The 19,566-nt window shown below is 43.1% G+C and overlaps 1 protein-coding gene across 2 annotated transcripts; it reads right to left on the bottom strand.

The window, feature by feature from the left end:
- Positions 1–1,613: 1,613 nt before the first annotated feature.
- Positions 1,614–19,566, bottom strand: prr12a (proline rich 12a). 2 transcript variants are annotated; one of them, XM_026914580.3, is made up of 16 exons: positions 18,896–19,566; positions 18,459–18,576; positions 15,545–15,702; positions 13,752–13,913; positions 9,094–13,559; positions 8,781–8,969; positions 7,963–8,644; positions 7,285–7,781; positions 6,525–6,641; positions 6,161–6,294; positions 5,526–5,977; positions 5,316–5,435; positions 5,128–5,225; positions 4,863–4,994; positions 3,135–3,230; positions 1,614–3,011 (listed from the first exon to the last, which is right to left on the bottom strand). In XM_026914580.3, the coding sequence occupies exons 2-16, from the start codon at positions 18,539–18,541 to the stop codon at positions 2,877–2,879; spliced, it is 7,521 nt and encodes a 2,506-aa protein (XP_026770381.1). In that variant the 5' UTR covers positions 18,542–18,576; positions 18,896–19,566; the 3' UTR covers positions 1,614–2,876. The 2 variants fall into 2 exon arrangements, with proteins under 2 accessions (XP_026770381.1, XP_053094687.1); XM_053238712.1 differs by having other exon boundaries at positions 18,459–19,566.

The raw sequence follows: 19,566 nt of genomic DNA on the forward strand, positions 1-19,566 counted from the left end.
TCAGCACTTGGTAACAGTAGGTTTTCCTCCATGGGAAAGTCTTCATGACAGAGGACGTTCAGGTTTCTCTGTAACATGACAAACTGTATTTTTTTCTTATTAGCTTCAAGAGGGGGGGGGGAGGGGGGGGGTTTGGCTGGTGAGGGAACAAGTGTTTATAAATGTAACTATAAATGGATAAAAAGCATGACATTCATTAATAAATTAAAAATGTTGGTAAATTGCTGTGGTATAGGAGGAATAAAACACTTTTGGAGACGTTAGAGTCACTTTGGTTCTACACACTACCTCAGTGTTGTCGTTAGAAAACGAGTACACGGATTAAACCACTTCCTGTCCACGTCAACAAACAGCGCGGCCATGTTTTATTCACGTCAAACCCGCGATTATAGACACGGCGCAGTTCTGTAACAGAGAGATACTGATTCTTTCAGACTTTTAGTAATAAACTTGCAAAGGGATCTTACCATTTCTTCTCTTCAATTCTTTGTTCCAGACGGATTTTAAAAATGTCCTGACGTGTGTTTTGTAATCTTAATCATTTTAAAGGTCATCAGCTGTATTGTGAAAAAGCAAAACATGAAATAATATAATTCCCACCCCTGGTCCTTGGAGAAGCCCTTGTTCTGTGTTTTTCAGTGTTTTTCCCTGCTCCTGATAAACCTGATTCAACTAACAGCCCTTCCTGAGTTGAGGTGTATTTGTTAGAGCAGGGAAAAATACTACAATGTGCAGAACATGTAATTCATGACCAGGGATGCCACCCTGTGGTCCCAATAAGGAGATTTAGACAGCAGAGTCATAAACTTAAGTGTCGCAAGTCTTATAACAGAAAATTCATATCTACATCTGTACATTTCCAGAACATTTCCATGAATTCCCAGATGCTCTTATATTCCATACTTCCCCAAATTTCCCAGGCTTGCACAAGAACCATGTTTGATCATGTTTCATCTTAAAAAGACAAAAGATAGCTTCGACAGTGTTTCACTAAGTTTCCCAACGTAACTTCCAAGTTGTTGAATCAGCCTCGCCTTTTTTTTTTAAGGGGATATTTGAGCCTGGAGCTGAGTGGAAATACCCCAGCAAAACTGGAATCATCCAGGCAAGAGACAGGACATCATGTGTGATTTCACCTAAAGACTGAAGTGTTGCAGTGTTACAACCTGGAACTGAAATGGACTTAATTGGGATTATTCTGCATGTCATGACTCTACACAAAATAGCCCATGATTGGTGTTTGTAAAATTATTTAGAAATAAAAATGCACTATAGCTGAATGAATGATGAAGGACCAGTAATTACAGAAGGAAAGTCTTTCCATTCCATTCCATTCCATCCACGTTTTCAGGAAGGACCTGAACAAAGTGCACATTTTTTATTTCCAGCATTTCAGCATTTTTAATTATTTACCGCCTTTGTCCTTAATTTTTTGAATCATGGAAAAGAAAAAAAATACTCTTAACAATTGAGTTAATCTTTAAACACATAGTAATATTGGTAGTCATGATAATATAGTAAAACCTGAATAAATTTAGGACAACAGTTGTATAATGAAAATGAAACACTGGCACATGCTGTCTTAAAAAATATAAGCATGAGGGGAAAACTGATATTTTTATGAGACATTATACGCTCCTTGATTTTATTTGTTTGTCAAATACAGGAATAGTCCATGTACAGAAGAACTGTATTTTGAGTGAAGAGCTGTACAGTATTTACACAAAGGCTTGGTTTTCAAAAGAAGCACAGTATTAGATTGTTCCAAAATAATACTCATAATACAGACAATGGACAAACAGTTAAAAATGAAACAAAACAAAAAAAAAGGTCCTATTTAAATATTACTAATACATAATTTTTCCCTAGTGGGAATTGAATGCTATAGTTAGCTCTTATTTTCATGTCCATCTTCTGAAGAATGCACTGAAATAATATAGTTTTGCGTAGCTGAAAGATATTTTATCTCTTTCTTTTACTCTTTTACAGACAAAAACAATGCCATGTGTTACCGCCAACTCTTCATGAGCCTGAAGGAAGACAGCTCTGAATTTGACAACACGTTTTTTTGGCGTATGGCATCTGAACATAATGTTATGAAATGAATAATGAAGCACTGCTGCTTTATACTGTATGTGCAAGCTCCTGTTAGAAATGTCTTTATATAAATAATAGAAATGCGCGTATAGCTCTCTTGTTTCACTCATGTAGCATTAAGTGTTACACTGTTTAGCATTTTTTTTCATTGTCAGTTTTCCTTTTGCACGGCACTCTTCACTCGTTTATAAAGCACAACCGTCACCCCTCCACTCAAGGAAAAAAAATGCAGAATAAAAGTTTGTAGTCTTAAAAAATAATCTGTGTAAAATTCAAATTGTAACAGACTTCCTCCTTGCAACGTCTTTAAATTCCAAATGTTCAAAGTTTTTCCAAATCAACGCGTAAAATTTGTACAGTATTCTACTTCAGTCAACTTCAGTTTTTCTGTTCACCTGTCAGTTAGCAAATTCATCGCAGCGAAGGGATCAATCCATCGACGCATCTGCCCACTCCCCAAAAAAATTGGTCACGTCTATGTATGTAAATATGTTCTCCGTTTTGCCTTTAATCCGTTTAGCACAAAAACTATGCTCTCATTGACTTCAGTAACGAAGAGCTGATTAGTTTACTTGCCAAAAGCTACCTGCTGAGAGGTGGCTCTATTGCCTGGTCATGTATCACAATCGTCTTAAGAAACGCCTCAAGAAAAACAATAGGAGAGGACTGGGGGGCTATGTGAAAACAAATCCATGTCCTTTGTTCCACAAGAGCCTGCTGCATCCTTAGGGCTTGTCCTTTGTCTCTCACTGGCCCCCCTCTCGAACGCTTTCATCCTGTCAGGCTTTGGCACTGAGGGTCATCAGTTCTAAGAAGGCGTTGAAGAGTGTGTCCAGCCAGCTCTGATTGGCCATGCACTGCTGAACAACCTCCTCTTGCCCAGGATCTTCTGACGCCTGTTCTATAGTGTTGGTCTAAAAAAAAAAAAAAAAGACAAAAAGAGATCTCACATTGATGTTGCATGATTCCTTAATTTTCATTTTCTTACTACAAACGTTCTACCTACATGAGAAGAGAGATTGTGCGTGTGCTGTTACCTCTTTTTTGCAGATTAGGAAGGTGTGGTATTTGTAATGATGCAGAGAATGGTAAAAGCTGTAGAGTCGACATGTCTCTGTTGACAGCTTGATGTCCTAAATGAGAAAAGGGAGGGTTAGAGTGCATATCATAAAGTTTGATTAATCTGACAAACATCAACCAAAGTATTTTTGCTACTACTATTTTTAGCTACTGTCATAATATGATTTTTATTATATTTAAAATAGGAGGTAAGATAGCAGGAGTAATCCGGTTTTAGAAATTTAAGTTCGAAGCATAACTTCCAGGTTTCTGCTACAATTCCTCCTTGAAATGTGGACTGGGAAATGTGGACTTGTGAGGAAGGATAAGACGAAGCTGTACTAGAGAAAAAAGGATCCTTATTTTCCAGGTTTTGTCATTTTCACAGATTAGAGCAGGTCATTGTGTCTAAAACGACATGGCCAATCTGCATGACACTACTTTAAGAACATTGTGTTTGATTTTCTCATATTCTATGAACCTAAGTTTTTGAGTGAGGAAGAATTAGAGAAACTGAGCCACATTATGTTCAGAAAAGCTACATTCAGACCAAAAAATTGTATGACCCATCTGATTTGGGCAGGAAAGAAAAAACACCAAGACTGTATAGTATGTACAGTACTGCGCAAAAGTCTAGGGCACCGTATGTTTTTTTAAATACTAATTTTGCCTTGGATGTTTATTTTATGACTTTTGCTTCATTGGGTCAGTAAAAACATTTTGGATTTCCAAACTTTACTTTTCCAACCAAAATGAAATGTTATAGAAAAAAGAAATGGAACATAGAAAAATAACATATTACATTACAGACCACATTTCAGATAAAAAAAAAAAAAAAAAGACTGTTGGCTGTCAGGTTTGACCTGCACAAACAGAGGCAAGTGTGACCGTCAGAGTCTCCAGAAAAACTGTGGCAGTTTCTTGAAGATGCTTAGAAAAATTTACCAACCAATATTTTCATAAAACTGCACAAAATGTACCGGAGACTACTGATGCATTTTGAAAAACAAAGGATTACACCAAATATTGACTTTGTTTAATTGAAAGATTTGTCTGTGTAGATGTTCTTTGTGGTAGAATATTGTTATGTAGAAAACATTTAATTGCAATATGTTTGAAGGCATCTTTGCTTTACAGCATTTCGTTACACGTGCCTAAGACTTTTGCACAGTACTGTATAAGTATAAGATCTGAATATGATTCAAAGCAGATATCAAGACATGCAACTCAGTTGGACCAGTCAAATGAATCATCATAATCCTCCGGTTCACAGCACTTTTTGACATTAGAAATTTGCAAGAAGAACAAGAGAATGGACAAAGACTAGTATGAAGGCAGGTTAGGAGGGTACCTGGGCCTGGAGCAGCAATGAGAAGAGGCTTAAAAAATTCTCTTTGAAATCTTTTCACGTTTTTTTTTTTTTCTTCTTTTTCGTGGAGCAGACCAGTAACTGGATATTGGATAACATAATCCACAGTGAATTATGAATTTTGATAGCTACCTAATATCTGCCTACTTCGCACTGTGAAGTATACCCATGCCTGCATCTATACTACACTGGCATAGAACGCTACTATTATAACAATCAAATTGTTAGTATTACAAAAATATTAAAAAGGTCTTCTTAAGCAAAAGAGAACACAAGAGGTAACATGAACACTTAAATGAGATGAATTCAGGTTTGCACTGTGTCTGAAAGCAAGTACCTGTGGTTTAGGAATACTCTTCTTGACACGGTTCAGGGTTTTTCGGTTATAGCACTCCCCGCCAAGTTTGACCCTCACAGCTCCTGAGTCCAAGGGCTCTGCTGTTATCTGAGGAAAAGTGTTTAGGGCCTCCTTTAGGGTAAGAGTGATAGAATGAGAAAGAGAGAGAGACAGAGAGAGAGAGAGAGACAGGGGATTAGTGCATGAAAAGGAGCAAACATCAAGGGTATATAATTTGAGAAACACAGTAAGGTCATGGAGATACCTGGTGTTGGGGGTTCATGCTGACTCGCTTCAGAAGCTTCCTCTTCTGCTCACTGAGAATGCTGTCAATCTTCCGCATTGGAGGCAGGTACAGTTCATCTGCAGATGAAAAAAAAAAACAGTAATATTAGAACAGTTTAGACTCATTTTTGACACAGAAAGCAATCTGTAATCTTATAACCCTCATACCCTCTGTGTCCTCCAGTGCCTGTATCATGTCAGGGTCCAGAGCTGTACTGACCAGCATCTCTACATAGCTTCGGTACATCTCTCGCATAGCTCGAGTATTCAGGCCTGCTCTCACAGAAACTACAAGAGATAAACCTGGTTTTACACACACACACACACACACATAGAGATGTACTAAAGATGTACTAAAGATAAGGTGCTGGTGCTCACTCTCATCATCGCTGGCGGAAGAATCGGAATCGGACGACGAGGGCACTTCTTTCAGCCACTTCCTTCTCTTCTTAGGTGGAGGCTCGGCCTTTACTTTCACTGGCTGCTGTTTTGTGGGCCGTTCCATCTTCCGCTCCACTCCTGCTGCCCTTTTCTCCTCCTTTCTCCCTTGTTCTGTCACAGCTGCTCGTTTCTCTGCCTTCTGGGGTGCAGGAGGTGGTGGCATTTTCTTCTCTTTGTCTTTCTTTTCTTCTCGCTCCTTAATTTTCGTCACCCGTTCCTTCTCTTGCTGCTCTTTCGCCTTGATGTTGTTCTTCTCTCTGCTGTCACGCTGCTCCTTCTCTTTCACCTTTTCCCGGTCTTTGTCTTTCTCATCTCTCACAACGCGAGGCAATGTCTGATTGTTGGGAGGTGGGGTCATCTTTGGGACTGGGTGAGACTGTGACTGCCGTCTGAATGGTTACAGGAGATAGGTGAGTTAGGTGTCATACTAAATGTTAATGAAAAATATATATTAACTTTGAGCATGCTTATACGCAACAAAATAACTGATACAACACTTATAAAAAGAAGTGGTTGTGTTCTTTTTATGTTCAGCTGCTGAGATCTCCTATAATGCAAGGAAGTTTAAGTACCTGAGTGTCACAGACGGCCTGTGCCAGGGTTTACGAGAGCAAACTCGTACATAGTCCTTCTTATTCACATTCTCCAGGAATTTCACATATAACCGCTGGTACCGTTTTTTAGCATCACCAAAGTAACCAAGATACTGAGGCAGGGAAGATAAATGAACAAATTACATAATCAACAAACAGCTCAAGTGAGATTGTGTATCATAAAGACAAGAATGTAAATAAAATAGCTGACTAAATAAAATGAGAATGGTTACAATGGCAACGTTTTTCTGATGCACAGATCAACTGTAGGCTCATCTATTGGTAATTACACTATTAACAGCTTATATTTCTGATATAAAACACATTTTTGGAATTGACTTACATTGCTAGTGGCACAGAACTGTCTCTGTCCATCTTTAATTTCTGGTGCAAACTTCTGAAGCAGAGCTTTCTGTACACGCCAGATGGGCGGAGGCTCCCGACCTGTCTGCAGGGCCAGCTGGGACAGGAAGAGAGAAAAATCAAATGAATCTTCAGACAAGAATAGTATTCATTAACAAGCACGTCAATACACATATACCCAACTATGTTAGGTGGACCAGCAAGATGCTTTCGTAACAAAAACAAAATATATTCAATATGTTGACTATTCTACTAAAATAGTTAGATACAATAGTTTCAGTAAATTGCAGTATGTATGGTTTTGACATACCATGGCAAGCAATACACTGACTGAGATGGACATATTTTCAGAATAATGAAAAAGGTCTTAATTTTTTTTTATTTTAAGGCAATTATATTTTTGTGCCTTTGCGGACTACTGAAGACAGCATAGATTAACCGCATGAAAGTGAACCAGATAAAATAAAATAAAATCTGTGTTTAAGCCAGGGCCTTCGAACATGCCAGACAAAAAGCTGAATACACAGACTAGGGCTGTGCACTGAAATATAACAACTAATACATACATATTAGGTGTTTTGCATATAACCTTTTACTTCTTTAAAGTATGTATTCGGGGGTATTCAATTCTGTCATTACAGTATAAGAATGTACGTTTAATACACATTCCACGTTTGAACATTAGCTGAACCATCAGCTTTACCCAAAAGACAATAGAAAATGTTAGCCACAGTATGTACCTTCAGAGTTTTGATGTCTTCTATCCGTACCACAAATTCATCCCTTTCTCTAAAGATACCCTCTCCTCCACTTTCACTCTCATCCTCGTCCGTCTCTCCTGCAATGGCAGCACCGCTCTGTTTCTGCGCCAGGTGTAATGGCAGGATTTGAGGTGCTGGGGGCTCTTCTGGGGATGGGGGAGCTGGAGCAAGCTGCTGAGGTCGAGGGGGGCTTGGGGGTGTGGGCGTCTCAGAGGGTGGAGGAGAGGCTACTGGCAGGGGATGCGGAGGAGAGAGGACAGGTAAGGAGGGGGCAAGAGGGCTGGCTGGAGGTGAAGACTGCTGAACTAGAGGTTTCTGTGGTGGAGATGGGTTGTCCTCCAGCTCAGGAAGGGGTGAGGGGAGAGAGAGTGGAGGAAGAGGTGGTGGAGAGGGTGAAGATGAAGATGCAGGGGATGATGGAAAGAGAGGTGGAAGCGAATGGGGAGCTGCTGCCTGAGAAGCTTCTTTAGGTGAGTCTGCAAAGGAAAAGGAATATTTACCAAGTTTATAACCACACCACAAAATATGAACACTAGCACAAATGACTATTGGCCTTTAGTGCTCTAATGTGGTTACACTCATAAAAGAGAAAACTTTAGCTAGAGTTGCCTGCTGTCAACCTATCTGAACTGAATTTTTTGTGCCCTCTTTTCCTACCTCCTACTTTTGGAACACTCAGCAACTCCATTTCTGGGACTTTCTCTTCTACTCTTTTGTCTTGCTCCTCTTCTTCGTCTTCATCCTTCATTTTTTCCTCCTCAATCTCATCACCTTGCTCATCTCTTGACAATATTGCAGATTCAATAGACTGTGCATGTGTATGTGAAGAAGACTGTGTGTGCATATGTGTTGGGGTTTGTGGACTAAGGGAAGGTGGCTGTTGTGTTGGTGTCAGTGGTGTAGAAGGAATTGGAGGAGGAGGTGGAGGGAGAGAGGGAGGCTGCATTGAAGAGGTGCTTAGCTGTGGAGTGTCATATAGAGCAGAGATGGCTGAGGAGATACTCTTTTGGAGGTCCTGGTTTTTCCCCACAGAGTCTTCTTCATCTGAGGAAAAAGACGGAAGTGTTTCCAGATTCCTCTTCAGCTCTTCATCCAAGCGCTTGCAAGGACTTGGGCAACCACCCAAAGACAACCCTCCATCGCCTTCACTATCCCCATAACCAGACGATGCTGTAGGTGCTGGTGGAGGTGGTGGTTGAGGAGATATGGGATGGATACCTCCGCTTTTTCCTGGAGATGAATCACCATTCCCAGAGCTGCTCCCTGGCCTTTTCCCAGATTTTAGAAAATCCAAAAAAGAAGCCACAAAGCCAGTCTTCTCAGAATCTTTCTCTTCCATCTGAAAAATGGCAAAATACATGAAGTAAACACAAAATGAGCATTAGCAAATAAAAAAAGGACTATAGCACACACGTAATAAAGCTCACAGGTAAGTTGAATACAATTGAAGAAAAAAACATGTTTATTTCTCTCACATCTTGAGTTTTGGCCTTGTTCTTGTCTATAGGTCTGTTCATTTCAGGCACTCCTGGTGTCCCTGGACTCAGACCCAAAGAAGGGGCAGAGCCAACAGAACCATCTGAGAGGGCTGGATCAGTACCAGACAAAGAATCTGTCCGCAAGAGTGCATCAGAAGATGACATGGTGCCAATAGGAAGCTTGATCTACAAAAGACAATAAAATTAGACATTTACCAGACATACGCACTTGGACCTTAATATACCTTGTCATCAAATAATATCCTAAAATACTAAAGAAAAATAAAGTAAATCCTCCTTCCAAACTTGCCTTGATAGGTTTGATTGGCTCTTGGTGCTGTTGCTGCTGTTGTGGCTGGTGATGCATTTGCTGTTGCTGCATGTGTTGTTGATACAACTGACTCTGATCTTTGTGGTCCATCATAGAGTCATCTCGCCTGCCTCTGCCTCTGCCTCTACCTCTACCCCTGCCTCTCTCAGGAATATAACCTGTTCCACATTCTCCCATCATGGCCCTGGAGTGGTGGGGCTCAGGCAAAGGGCGTATGCGTGGGCGGCCACGAGGCCTTGGGGGACCTTCCCGTTTGGGCTTGGTGGGCTTCCTGCCTCTCTTTTTTGGTCCATCGTGGGGAAGTAATTGTGGAGGTGGACCAAGAGAGGGATATCCAAAATCCAAGTCACCCATTAGGGGACTCATAGTTCCACCACCAGATTTCCGACAGCTGGATACAAGGTCAGGAATCAAATCAGGAAGTCTTCGGCTATTGAGTCGAATGTCAGCAGGAACATCAGCCTTATCTTCATCATCCTCAAATTCATACTCTTGTGCATAGCTCTTTTTGGGAAGGGAATTAGGATCAGGTCTCTCCTTCAGCAAGTGGAAAGAACTTGACTTCAGGAGCTTTTTGGGTCGAGATGAGCAGAAGATTGGAGAAGTGAGTCCACCTGATCCAGAACCAGAACCTCCAGAACTTACCATCTTAGCACCAGATCCCTCCCCGACATTTGGACCACTTCCAATTCCAAGGCTAGTTGGCTGAGACTGGATCAGTCCAAGCTGCTCTGTATTGACTGTTGATGGGAGCTCATGCGTCTTCAAGGAGTCAAGGTCAAGGTGCATGGTTCCGTTGTCAGGCTCTGCAAGATCGTGGCAATACTGCCCATAATCTTGATCGCCAGGGTGACCAAGCATGTCATAGCTTGCACCTGTATCATCCCCTCCACCTTCTGCAGTTGATTTTATGCCCTCCATACCTTCTTGTCCTGTCTGGGCTTGAGAAACTCCATCTTGACCCTGCCCTGTTCCCCCAGAGCAGCTTGTCTTGAACTCATCGGGGCAGAACATGTCCTCCATGCCAGGAAAGAAAGAACGCTCTTCATCTGGAAGGAGCGAGTCTGGGAAACAAATAGATGTTAACGGAACAAACCTCTGGTTCTGATGGGACTGATTCTGATTTGTATTTGACTTCACTGCTGAGCCCCTAGAGTCAAAGTGATGGTCTCCTTGATGCTGCTGGTCAAGCTGAGCTTGAGGAAGCTGAGAGGAATGGGAAGAGTGAGACTGCTCTTGCTGCTGTGCAGTTGCAGAGGTTGATTGAGAAGCAAGGTGGTGATGGCTCTGTTGAGTTTGGTGCTGAGGGTGAGCATGGTGGTGGGAGTTTGGGTGTTGAGCTTGAGGGGGTTGCTGCGATTGGTGGTGGTGATGGGAAAGGTGATGCCCATGTGAGGGGGTAGATAAGCCCAAGTCAGGCTCAGAAAGATACGAATGTAACTCAGAGGGATGGTGTTGTGAAGGATGATGAGATGAAAGTCTCTGTTGCTCCTGGGATCTGTGTCTCTCAACATTTCCTCCAGTTCCAGCTCCAGAATTTCCTCTGCCTCCCTCATTTCCTGCTCTATCATCCACCATTCCTCCTTCCTGACTTGAGGTTCGAGAAAGGGAGCGCTCCAGCATGTCCAGAGAAGACACTGTGGTAGATTTTGGATGGTTCTGGTCCTGCTGCTGCTGAGAACCATGGCTATAGTGACTAGCAGCTTCCAAAGCTTGGGTCTGGAGTTGAAGTTGTAGTTGAGATGCTTGAGGCTGGGAATGGGTTTCTGCTGCTGTAACACCACCTGCTGCTTCCATTAAAGCCTGCTGGCTAGCAGGGTGTTGCTGTTGCTGAGTGTCTATTTTGCTGCGGGTTGTGTGGGAGAGCACCGACTGTAACAAATGAGGAGGCTGACGGGACTGATCTGTTGGAGACTCCATTAACGTTTGAGATTGAGACTGATGCTGTTGTTGCTGCTGCTGTTGGTGTTGTTGCTGATGAGACTGATGATGTCCTGATTGCTGTTGGTGGTGGTGCTGCTGCAGATCAGGTGTCTTGCGAATGTAGGCCATATCTGCAGATTCTTGGGGCTTTTTCTGAAGATCCATATGGGGATGAGAGTGCAAGTGAGAATGCGTAGGTGTGTGTGGAGTGTGTTGATGGTGAGAGGATGGATGCTGCGAAATAGAATGCTGGGAATAAGGATCACCCCGACCATAGTGGACCACTGAGCCCATTGAGTCATGGTGATGATGTGAATGGGAATGAGTTTGTTCTGGGTTCCCTCGTCCTCCTCCATCTGTGACAGATCTGCTGTTCTTCTGCTGCTGTTGTTGATGTTTGTGCTGTTGCTGCTGTTGATGTTGTGTCTGATGTTGCTGCTGATGCTGCTGCTTTTTTAAAGACATTTCCAACTGACTGTCCAGGCCTGCTCCATTCCCTGTTCCAGACACTGCAGCATTTGAAGTGGCACTATGAGTTCGAATAACACTTTGAAGATGATATCGCTCCTCTGAGCTCTTGCCCATCTCATAGGATAAACCCTTGCTTCCATCTTGGGTTGGAAGTACTGGTGGTTGTTGTGTAGACTGTGAGGAATGATGGCTTTGAGGGGGATGATGATGGGATGCTTGAGGAGTAGGGCTCTGAGCCTGAAGTAGATGTTGGATGAGGAAATCGTCGTCGTCATCATCCTGTTGCGGTCGAGACTCTGTCACACCAAGCAGGCTTGTATCAGACTTGTTTTTGGGAGGTGCAGAGGGATGGTACGATTGTGATCGAGGTCCTCGGGTGTCTGGGTAGCCTTGTGGGGAGGGTAAGAAGGAAGGAGAGAGAACAGATGACAAGTATTTGTTGGATCCTGTTCCAACAGGTGACTGAGCAGGTCGTGAAGGCGCAGGAGAATGTAGACCTGGGCGAATGATTCCAGAGTTGCCAGATGGAGATGGGCTGGAATCAGGGATATGGTAAGACCCTCCTCCGCCAGCGACATTATTTCCACCTCCTGTACTGTTACTTCCTCCATTGCTGCTTCCACCAGCTGTTCCCCCACTTGCCCCTGAACGTAAGAGTGCAGGAGAGTGTCCTGAGGCAGCATAGCCCATGGAGGGGCTTCCAGCTCCCCCCAGTGATGGAGGCAGGGAGCCATAACCTGAATCTGTCCCATATACTGATTCTGATGAAAATGACTGGCTTCCCAGATTCCCATATCCTTTTGCTACTCCAGAGGTCCTGGCTGAAGGGAGATCATGTGTTTGTGGGGAACTGAACCCCGCATATGACTGAGATAAGTGTGATGGAGGCTGGCTGGGAGAGAAAGACTGAGGCTGCTGTTGGGGAGGGGTCTGGCCTGTCAGACTATTAGATGACTTAACTGGAGCCACTGGAGAGCCATAGCCTGAGAGACATGCTTTGGGAAGTGTCTGTTGAGAGGAGTTGGTGCTGGGAGCAGGCTGGGAATGTGTTTGTGGAGGAGGCACAGACTGGGTTGGTGGCTGCTGCCGAGAGGATGCAGACGCAGATGTAGAGCTTGGAATGGAGTTAGACTGCCTTGCACTGGCAGATGCTGAAGAGGAAGAAGATGATGAGGAAGATGATGAAGCAGAGGATGCAGAAGGTGGTGTATGGGGAGTTCTGGAGGACGACCCAGAGCCAGAGGAAGAGTAACCACTACTGGAACTGCTTTTTGCTGCCTTCCCAGGCCCACCAGAGGATGACGATGAGGAGGACCCATAAGAAGGCTGGATAATGGGTCGGTACTGCTCTGTCCTGGGGGAAGGCTTATGGTCAGAGGAAGGGCTGTGCTCTCCCAATGGACTGCAGGAGAGACCAGCATGACGGGGATGAGGGGCCTGCTGATACCCAGACACTCCACAACTGAGGTAATGCTGGAGGGGATGAGGTGTGGAGGAGGGAGCTTGTGCTGGCGAGGGACGCTGGTAGTGCTTAATGACACTGTCTTGTCGTGGTACGGTCCGCTCCTGGGAGGCTGGCTGAGGTGGAGCTGGAGCAGATGAGAACACCGATGCACTATATAATTGTGAGGACTGGTCCTGAAGCTGTGAGGACAGCAGGTTAAACTGGTGAGACTGCAGATGACGTGCAGAAGCTGAAGCTGCTGAGGATGCCTGAGCAGAAGTAACACCACTACCACCACTAGGATCATGGCTCCCACGGTAGGCTGCAGCAGCACCCTGAGATGACAACAGACGATCAAAGCCCAGACTTGACTGAGAGGGCGTCTTAATGTGCAGCAAAGGATCATGGGGAGACAAGAGGCCATTTGAGGTGGGGCTGAATGTAGGAGTGTCCTGTAAAGAGAGTGAGGGGGTCACCCCAGGAAAAGAGCGTCCAGAAAATGAAGCTGGGTGCTGGTAGGCTGATAAGGCAGAGGATGATGGGAATGACCCAGAACCAGGAAGGGCACCAGAGATGAAAAGCTCTGCAGGGGCAGGTGTGTGCATTGCTAAAGAAAGAGGAAAAAATACAGAGATACACAGAATAATCAGAAGGCCTATCATCATTTTCAAATGTATGCCTTATAAGTTGTTGCTATGGTAACAGTGTGCTAGCTGACTGCTCTAAATGTTTAGTGATGTGCACATTATTTATATCTATAAATTTGAATTTGCCACTCTTCTATCACGTTAGAACTTACCAGTCTGCCACGACGGAGTGCGGAACTGGGAGAGAAGAGAAGAAGCAGAAGGTGGTGGCTGTGGTCCTCTGGACTCCAGAGCTGAGATCAAGTTCATAACAGAAGGGTCTGGGCCTGAGGGACTCGCATGGTGAAGCCCAGCATCAAAAAGCCCAGACAAGCCTATGAAACAGAACACAAATTTCAAAGTTAAATCAACAAATCAGGGCAAGCACGAATGGTGTTCACAGCCAATACAGCCACCTTAGATGTGCCTGTTATGAATTTCTATAAGTGGTGAGTCATATGACTATATACAGTTGTTATTGTGAAAAAAAAAATCATGTTACATTTTATGAGAACATCACAGGTGTTGTCAGTACTTCTATGACACTGATCAACTACATGCTTCATAACATTAAAAAAAAAAAAAACAGACTGATAATAAAAAGGCCTGTAACAACTCATGGGGCTCGAACACGGCACTGTAGCGCTTCTCCACTGCACAGCATAGCTTCATAATAAATCCAAACCCAGCGCTATCTGCATCCTTCCTTGCTACGAATGTCTCTCACATAACCCTACCAAAAAACTAGTAGGAGATTCTCTGAAAGTTATTCACGTGATGACTAGATAGGTAAGTATTACTCATTGCACACCACTTTTTATTCCATTCTTTATTTTATTGCTTTCTTACTACATTTACTCGCTACTATTACTCTGTTTATTATCTTATATCTTAATTTTTTTTTTATTACATCTATATATTTTTATTACCCTCTATTACTCTTATTTACTCTTGCTTACTTGTACAGTCCTGGTGTCAACCACTCAGCATTTCACTATGCGCTGCACCCTGAATAACCGTGTATGTGACAAATTAAACCGTTGAACAGTAAAATACTACTCAAAATAAATAAATAAATAAATAAATAAAAAACAGGCGTCTCTCATTTGATGTTAATTTTCATTCAAATGAACTAGTAAGCTTGAGAAACAGCAAGTTTATTTTAAAGGAAGCGCACACACCCAAAGACAAGTGTGACAATACTTTCATTTTTAGTAAGGAGACAGATGAGCAAAAGTTCATTTAATGACTGCCCATCCAGCAAAGTGTGCCAATAATCGTTAGTGAAAATACAGAAACATTTGAGTGCATCACCAGATGACACAAAAACACAAAAATTACCAGCCATGCATCTGTAGCTGAAACTCAAATGTCTTTCTAGCGTTTAGCTGCGTTATGTTACCCTATGTAGGCTGCAAACAAACTGAACAGAAAGTCATTTGAGATTTTCCGTAGAAAATGGCAAGCTTTTCACTTATCACAGCAAAGAAATGTAAGGTCAGGCTAAACAGAGATAGAAAATCATTACTCAAATCTAAAACATTAAATTGGGGTTTTAAAAAATGACGGTGCTCTTAAACCTGGCAAAAAAGGTATTTTGAAAAGTCTGTCGCTACTAGCCTTCTACTGAATTGTTGTGCTGGCTGAGACATGAGTTCACCCCGAGATATTAATCAGAATGTGTGTTTGACTGTGTGTGACCAGTTGACCAGTGGGCCTGCATTATTTATAGCTCCACCTGTATACCCTGCCTCCACTCAGATCATACCTAAGCAAGAAGAGTAATCAAATTCAGCAAGGGTACTTAGGTACGGCACAGCTCCTTTGGCAGTGAAAATTGCTCCACCATGGAGGATTGTGGGTAATTTGCTAATCTGAGCCGTTCTGCAACACTCGGTGGAAAAGCACTATAATTTACTAGAATTACAAAAAAGAGCACAACAGGTACAGATGCAATGTCACTCACCTAGACTCCTCCCAGCTGCACCCCACGCCCCACCCTGTCCAGAGCTGCCTGGATGGTGATTGGTTGCATAACCTTGTAGGGGATGGGGAGTGGCATAGGCTTGCCTGTGGAGGAGTTCAGACTCTGGATGGGAAGATCTGGAGCTACCATACACCAAACTGACAAAAAAAAAAAAAAAAGGATTTAAGTATGACAATACTTAAATTAACTGATAATTTAGTTAAATGTCATGCAAACATTTGAGATGATGTAACGATATTCATTTCACTTCAATATCCCTCTTATTATATAAGAATAACAGCAGCGTGTTACTGCACATACACAGACCTTTACCAACATTAAGGATAATTGGTTGTTAAAAATAATTATTGTTATTAGTAAATAACACAATTCTGTGCTAATATACCAAGTCTCCATGTTTCACCAAGAGTTATTACTGTCTGTTGTGTCTCACACAACAAAACAGTTAGTAGTAGATCAAAGCCTTTGCATTACATTTGATTATGTTGTATAACTCATTAAAAATGAACTTTGTGTTTGTAAAGATGTCCTTCCTAACTGACTATGTATATACACATATGCAAATGTGGGTGTGTAATCTAATGACTAATCATGAGCACTCACACAACTGTGGTAATATCTATATTATTACATGTATATAAACTATACAGCCAAAAGTTTGTGGACACCTGAGCATCACAGCCATATGTGGGTCTTTCCTAAACTGTTGCTACAAAGCTGAAAGCACACAGTTGTACACGATGCCTTTGTATGCTGTAGCATTACAATTTCCCTTCACTGAAACTAAGCGGTCCAAACCCGTTTCAGTATCACAATGCCACTGTGCACGAGGCGAGCTCCATGAAGACATGGTTTGCTAAGGCTGGAGTGGAAGAACTCGAGTGACCTGCACTGAGCCCTGACCTCTGAACACCTTAGGGATGAACTGGAACGCCGACTGCACCCCAGGCCTCCTCGCCTGACATCAGTGCCTGACCTCAAATCCTCACAGTCATGCTCCAAAATCTAGTGGAAAGCCTTCCTAGAAGATTGGAGGTTATTATAACAGCAAAGAGGGGACTAAATCTGGAATGAGATGTTCAACAAGGACATACAGGTGTAATAGTCAGGTGTCCACAAACTTTTGGCCGTATATTGTACGTAGATTATTACATTATATCTAGAGACAAAAAAACAAAAAAAAACAAAACAATGGGTCTTTTAAATCCGAATGTCCAGTGTCGCTTTGGAATGTGAAAATCTGCACTAAACTCAAAATGAAAATGAATTACTGTGCAAAAATGCAAACCATATTCATAAACTGGTGATGTTTTGTGTACAATCTGCTAATTCATTACTAGTCAGTGGGAATGTTGATCTGTCAAATGCCTTTTGTTGCTATAAATTATTATCGTTTTATAACAAGGTAACAAGGCATATGCAAGAGCCAGAAATGCCTAACTTTAAAGCAGCAAAGCAAAGGCAAAGTCATGGCGAGCAGATTCCTGTCTGAAACCGTGGCGATATTCATACATGACCTGAATACAGTGTGTGAGCAGGAACACACACACACACACACACACATACACAGCTGCCCCTGAATTATCATTTGATTTGCATTTTTTGCACAACATCCTCGAGAAGGATATCGTGCACACTGCATCCCTGAGCATGCATGCACACGAGATTATTTGCATTCGGTTAGTATCAATCCAATATGCTGCGACTGTTTAGCGGGAACAGATGTCCTAACACACAGGCTAACACCAGTGCTAAGAGTGGAATGGAGGTAGATGGCTAACAGCTTAGCAGCACTAGCATCTCCAAGTGCGGGTGGGAAGAAAACACTTGATTAAGACGGCTGGGTTGGTTTTGGAAAATATATATATATATATGTATATTTACACTCTTTTACAGGTTACAGGTTTGGGATTTGCCTGCAGGAACAATGGCTTCTGTGCTGTTCCAGTTGCAGGCCTATATGCGACAGCGGCGACCATGATGTTGTTAGCAAGCTAACGTCAGCTGGATGCTACACCGAGGCACCACAGCTATGCTAGCTCGGCTCCGAGCCTGCATGCATTCTGCTTCATGTCAAACGTGACAGTTCTTCGCTTTTTTTTTTTTTTTTTTTTTTTTTTTGCTGTTAGATATGCTGAAATGACGTCTGCTGAATGGTAGAGAAAAAAAAAAAAATCACACTGCGGCTTGATGGTAGCATGCAGGTAAAACTGCAAGTGCACACTGCACATCCTTTATCCTCTGAAACACATCATGCATTTCTATCACTGTATTGTTAATGCATTCCTGCATTGTGTGTGTGTGTGTGTGTGTGTGTGTGTGTGTTTCAAGTTTCCAACCAGAATCAATCAGCTGGACACATCCTTTAACTAATCAGGAGGCTAAACATTTCAATCAAAGGGACACTATAATAAATCCGGGTGTACAAGATTTACCCCGCCCCCCATCCCCTTCTTCTTCTTCTTCTCTTCCTTCTTCTTCTTCTTCTCTTCCTTCTTCTTCTTCTTTTCCCCCCTCTTCTCCTCTCCATCTCTCCCTGTGTCTGCTCTGTCTTACCCCCACAAACCCGCACATTAGGCTGTCAATCACATTCCTCTCATTTCCACCCTGCCTTATCTGAGAAAAAAAAAACACACAACATACAACAACAACACAACAACAACATCATCCTCCTCCACACATTAAATAAACATCAGCGTCTTATGACATCCCACGCAAATGCATCGTCAGACACATCGCTCCGAGTTCATTATCAAGACCAATCACACCACCACTATTCTCCCCACACACACACACACACACACACACGGCGACATTACGCTGCTCTCGCAATGGAGGCGCAGTGCATGGTTTTATTATCATTATCATTAGTATTATTATTGATTGTTTTTACCTTGCTTTAGCCGATCGCTCGTAGCTCCATCCGGCTCCTGCGCCCAAATCCCCGAAACCTGCACCCGGGTAATTCCTGTCCATTTCTGACACGGATGGTTGGATGGATGGATGGATAGCTGGATAGATGGATGGATGGATGGATGATGATGGTGGTGATGATCGAGCGAAGAGCAACAAAATAAAAAAAAATAAATTAAAAACAGATCCGGGTGTGCAAAGGCTTCGTGCAACGACGCGATCGCTGCTAATTTGTGATCATTTCTAGCTGGATGAGAAGCGAGTGTGTGGACAGGAGTGAAAAAAATAGCATATTGAGAGAGACAGAGAGAGGGAAATGGAGGGGAGGAGAGTGAGAGTGCGTGATACAGGGGGGTGTTCACCAAACCACCTCCAAAAAAACCACACACACACACACACGCACACACACGCACGCACCTCACTTCCTTTTCGCTTTCAAAATCTGCTTAATTAATGCCATTCCCGCGATACACCGAAGTAACGATTGAAAAACGCACCCCCGGTTTTCCCGAGGACGCACTGATGCACGCGCGTGTGACCGTACACGTCCTTTCCCCTCGTCTCTCCTCCCCTTTCTTCACTCGGGCTGCTTTATTGGAATAAAAAAAATGGAGGAGCAGCATCGACTGCTACGCACACGCTACATTTCTCCCCCCTAAAAAAACCCCCCACAAACTTACCCTACAGCCTACAAGTACCCCGTGCGCGTGAGCGGCTCACAACGAAACGCCCGCGCGCTGTTTTCACACCCAAACACACGATTAGCCCGTGAGCTAACGCTATAGCAGAGCGCGAGCTAAGCTAGCTCTGTCGACGCATCAAAATAAGACGGTTTGCCGCTCAGTTTCCACAAACGGCTCCGCCACGGCTCCTCTCCTCCTGCGGCTTTGTTTCTTTGTCTTTTTTTAACGTTATTTCGTTACCAAAAAAAAAATAAACACCATGAATCGAAGAGGACCGGTTTCGGTTAGACGTCAAGACCGAGGCCTCCTTGCTTTTTTCATAATATTAGTCATTTTCCCCCCTCGAAAGACGCCATATTGGAAGGCGGCCGTGCTGCTCCTCTCCCCCTACTCTCCCTCCTCCTC

This window comes from Pangasianodon hypophthalmus, chromosome 12 (assembly GCF_027358585.1).
Source record: "Pangasianodon hypophthalmus isolate fPanHyp1 chromosome 12, fPanHyp1.pri, whole genome shotgun sequence".
NCBI lineage: Eukaryota > Metazoa > Chordata > Actinopteri > Siluriformes > Pangasiidae > Pangasianodon > Pangasianodon hypophthalmus.